Below are 4,897 nucleotides of genomic sequence, written 5' to 3' on the forward strand. Positions count from 1 at the left end.
GCATTAAACCTTTCCACAAAACACATAGCCGAATCTTGTTATTTTTTCTAAGGTTGTGATATCTTCTGGATAATAGTGACATGCGCGTAACATGGTGTCTATTTTGAAGGCTCGTTCAACAAACCATGTTTTTGTTTTTTCGAAAGTTGTCTTAACCAAAGCGGAAATCGGCAAAAAACGAGCTCCCTTAAGCACAAAGTTAATGCATTCCGCTAGATTTGTGGTCATATGACCATACCTTTTTCCACCATCGTATGCTTGAGTCCATTTCTCTAACGGTATAAGATATATCCAAAAAAATGTTTGCTTGAACTCAGATCGCATAACTAATAGTTTTGCATGTGCTGTGGGTTGTTTCATCTCATAAGTTGTCATAAAGAAGTAAATAAAACTAGTTAAACGGTAAAAGGTCGTAATTATCTATTTAATTTTAATTTTTTAAATATTATTTATCTATAAAATACAATTTTTCACAATATTCTTATTCTTATTTACTTCATGTAATTTTAAACAGTTTTTAAATTATTATTATGTACATTTTTTAATTTTAAAAAAATCAATTGAACTTGCCAACTGAATTGACAACTTTAATTGAGATAAAATATACTAAAGTTGTCAATGTCCAATTTTATTTAAATTGTCAATATGATTGACAACTTTAATTAAAAAAAATAATGAATTAATGAATTTAATTAATATTACCTACATCATTAACAACTTTAACAAAAAAGTTATCCATTTTTATAATTTTTTCAAAATTTTTCCATTTACATAAATCTAAAAAAAAAAATGCACCATTTTAGTAAAATTTCCCCATATGCCTTTACATTCAGAGAGGGAGATACAAATTTACTACAGAACAAACATTTCAATTTAATCAAGACTAATTTTACTCGATTATTATAATTAATAAAGTTATTATTTATACATTCCATCAAATTTATTATTAAATAAGGATCACAATTTACAGTCTGGTCTACTGGTGGGGGTAGAATAGGTTAGTCCATAGAATTCATAATAAAAAAATCACTATATTTTAGTGTTATTGAAATAGAACAATAATAATGTTGTTTTTAAGTGAAAATAATATGATAACTAACTATTATAATTTTTTAGTAGTTTACCCACACAAAATTTATATTTTATTTTTTATAAAAAAAAATAACTTTAACATATTTATTTAATATAGATGTTAATTTTATATTTATTTACCTTAGTTAACATGTTAAAAAATGAAACGGTGTGAAATATTTACTGATAATTTGTGTTTCAAAAGAATAAAATGTTGAAAAATCATTCCTTATAAGTTATAGAGGATTACAAGATCACATCTTAAATATTTAGCTTCATTTGTTTCTACACATCTTAGAATTTCAAATGCTAAGATATCAGATTTTATTTTGTTTCTTAGCACTTAAGACCAAGCAACTATAGCTTCCTTTTTGGATCACATAAAAATCAAATTGGGTCCAAAGAAATATATTTTTTGTGATAATGTTAGAAGTTCAATATTTATAGTAAGCGAATAGATTATACTTGTCACGAGTAAATGGTAGGTGAAATTCGTGAGAAGTCCTCTAACAAATGAACTGATTTCTTAGTACTATAATCAGTCTCAGACCAGGTTATTATTTTATGCTGTAAAACACCAACAAAATATTCATATAAAGCATCATCCTTCATGCATTCAGATCCATATTTAGAAAGGTTGATTCTACCTTACGTATAATAGAGATTCTTTTAGATTCTCACATTACAACTCTGTTAAATAGTTCATGAATATATTCGGCTCCAAAAAAAAAACATCAAATATTCAATATCACAAATTTAAAAAATGAAATATACATTAAACAAAATTGAAAAATTAACAGTGATAAAAACTTATTACTGAATATAATTTAATCAATATCACAAATTTAAAATGAAATACAGGCCTTTTATTATTATTTTTATTTTAGAATATGGTTTTAAATGTAATTAAATACTAAAATTAGCGCATGCAAAAGGGTGAGGGGTGTGATGAAATTTATCTATTGAGACAGAGAGATTCATTCTGCAACTAAACCAAACAAACAATGAACAACACTCGCAAACATCCAATTTGTTCCGGCGACTTCCCTTCAGCTACTTCTCCCGTCAATTTCCGCCGCCCCACCCCCAAAATTCACCTCTCCGCCAGGAAGCTCGCCGCGCGTTTATGGCACTTCCGCTTCTTTCACCGCTCCTCTTCTCACAAGGTACATTTCTTCACTTCACAATACTCATATTCTCTCCTTTCAATCTCCAAACAATTCATATTCATTCCCAAACCTTATTTTCCGTGATCCCTGTCCTCAAGCTTCAATCTTCTCCACCACCACGTATCAAGCGCACCGAGGAAGAGGCTACACAAGGTGATGGCAGAAAGGTTCTCAGAGACACTAAGTTAATCGGTGGCTCTGTTGTCTCTGTTCTTCTCTCGGAGCTCCTTCGGGCTCAAACCTGCATTAACAAGCTCAAATCAGAACAAAAATCGTCTAAGAAAAAGCTTGAGGAGGAAAAGTTCCTCTGGAAGCGTCGGGAACTCAAGAAGAAGGAATCGGTGTTGGAGGACTTAAAGGATAAGTTAGCCAGGGAAAGGAGAAGTAAAGAGAGGATGGAATCACTTAACTCCAAATTGGTGCATGATTTGGCCGAAGCAAAACTATATGCTGAGCAATTTATGATTAACTACAAGGAGGAAAGGAGAAAAAGAGAAATAACAGAGGAAGTGTGCCACGAATTGGCGATGCAAATAGCAGAAGACAGAGCTAAGCTGGAGGGGATTCGTGAGGAGATGGAGGAAGAGAGGAAGATGTTTCATATGGCAGAGCTGTGGAGAGATGAGAGCATTCAAATGAAGCTACTTGATGCCAAACTTGCCCTGGAAGATAAGTATACTCAGATGATCCACTTGATTGCGCATCTGCAAAGTTTCTTAAGGTCAAGAGGTGATGAACTGGGTGCATCTGAACCACCCAATGTTGAACTTTCATGTGATTTCACCAAGTCAAACTATGTTTTCGACACTTTTGATGAGATCAAAGTTAAAGAGAGGGTGATTGGAGTTGAGTCCTGGTTCCTTTCCACTCTTACTGCTCCCTCTTCCACCGTCCACATTGTAAGTCTTGATGAAGATCATTGCCTCAACAATAATCTTCATAATGTTGACCAAAACGTGAATGGACTAGGGAGTGAAGCAGAATGCTGTGAAAATTCACAGGATGGTTGTTACAAACACTCTGACTCTTCTATGGCACAACAAAACTCTCAAGATCCTACTTTTGGTGAGTGTGAAGGAAGACTTCCAACAAGTTCGGTTAAGAGCCGTGGGTTCAGACAATGGGAATTATTGAGACCACGAAATTTTGCAGACTCGGTGAATCCGCACATTACTCGTGGAATGAAAGGGTGCATAGAATGGCCACGAGGCATGCCCAAAATCAATTCCAAGATAATTCCAATGGAAGAAAGAGTGCGAAAACAGAAATCTCAGTTGCAACATCTACTTAAGCCAGTGGCTTAAGACCTTGTTTGAAAGAGAACGAGTATACAAACAGATTTGAATAAAATTCCATTTATTTAACTTTGTCTAAGGTGGCTTGTGGACCAAATTTGCAGAAGAAACACCACCTCATCACAGATTTTAGCTTATATTTATCGAAAACAGCATTGTGTTATTCGTGAATTATGAGTGTGGGTGGTTGATTCTGTTGTAGAGAGCCAAACCATTTCGATAGCAAGAGGTATTATTATTACTATTCCATGACAAGTGACATTGCGGATATTACCTTGAAATCATGTTATGTGTGTAAACTTTTCAGTGATCTCTTGATTGAGAATTTGTTAAATTTCATGATTATTGTGTACTGAGGCTATTGGTGCTCTTACTTTCCTTCGGGCCCAAGCTGAAGAATTTATGAAATGATAAATTGGTTGCCTATGATTACAATGGTTATCACTGTGGCAATCATAACCTGTCTGAGTAAAAACGCAGAAAAACAAAGCAATCATGATATGACATGATTTACTTTTCTAGTGCTACATTCAGTGTTGTTAACCTAAATGCAATGCCTGAGATGAGATTAAATGATTAAGAATGATTGGTTAAAGTGATAACAAGAATGTTGGTGGAGAAGAATCCGGCGCGCCTGATGATGCGCCTATAATTTTTGGTGTCTTTCTTTGCTGGCAGATATTGTTAGCTATCTTTATGATGACCGCCCAATCCACGCCACCCTTCATTATACCATAAATACCACTCTTCTTTGGTTAACACAATTTCTTGCAATTTTTTTTACTAAAACTTTAATTAACAATATAATATTATATATAGAATTTAGTTGAAGCAAACTTTTAATAAAACATCTAGTTTTAAAAAAAAAGTATAGTTCCGATATCAAGTTCGAAAGATAGCATCGTTAGGGTCAATAATCATATCCGATTTGGAGGTTGGTGTTCCATCACAATTTTGTCGTGTTTCGATTGGGGAGTAGATATGTAAGGATTTGAGGAAGTGCATATGTGAGGATGTGAGAAGAAAGTGAGAAGAAAGTGAGGTTGTTTGAATTGTAGTATGTAGAGTGAATCTGTGAGAAAAGTTTATGGGAGTTGGTGAGTGATATGATGGTTGTGAGGGAGTTTTATTTTTTTTTTAAATTGTTAAATGTTACTTTACAAATTTATCCCTACCTATTAATTTTTTTTAATAATAAAATGAGTTATTTTTGTTTAGAAATAAACAACTTTCACATATTCGTAGATTTAAAAATTAAAATTAAAAAATATATATATATTAAATATATATATATATATATATATATATATAATTTAAAAATTATAATTAGAAAAAAAAATGTATTCGACAAATTAAATAAAA

At 32.4% G+C, this 4,897-nt stretch overlaps 1 protein-coding gene across 1 annotated transcript; it reads left to right on the forward strand.

Annotated features, from left to right (window-relative positions):
- The first annotated feature begins 2,005 nt into the window (after positions 1 to 2,005).
- Positions 2,006 to 3,976, forward strand: LOC137806693 (uncharacterized). The gene is made up of 2 exons (XM_068606931.1): positions 2,006 to 2,237; positions 2,339 to 3,976. Exons 1-2 carry the CDS (start codon positions 2,076 to 2,078, stop codon positions 3,542 to 3,544), a joined length of 1,368 nt encoding a protein of 455 aa, XP_068463032.1. The 5' UTR covers positions 2,006 to 2,075; the 3' UTR covers positions 3,545 to 3,976.
- The last annotated feature ends 921 nt before the right edge of the window (positions 3,977 to 4,897 follow it).

This window comes from Phaseolus vulgaris, chromosome 3, assembly GCF_000499845.2.
Source record: "Phaseolus vulgaris cultivar G19833 chromosome 3, P. vulgaris v2.0, whole genome shotgun sequence".
Classification (NCBI taxonomy): Eukaryota; Viridiplantae; Streptophyta; class Magnoliopsida; order Fabales; family Fabaceae; genus Phaseolus; species Phaseolus vulgaris.

Excerpts from the sequence above, each read along its gene's own strand:
- LOC137806693 (XM_068606931.1), top strand. The coding sequence starts at position 2,076 with ATGAACAACACTCGCAAACATCCAATTTGTTCCGGCGACTTCCCTTCA. Across the intron at positions 2,238-2,338 it reads ACCGCTCCTCTTCTCACAAG|CTTCAATCTTCTCCACCACC; the intron begins GTACATTTCTTC and ends CCTGTCCTCAAG.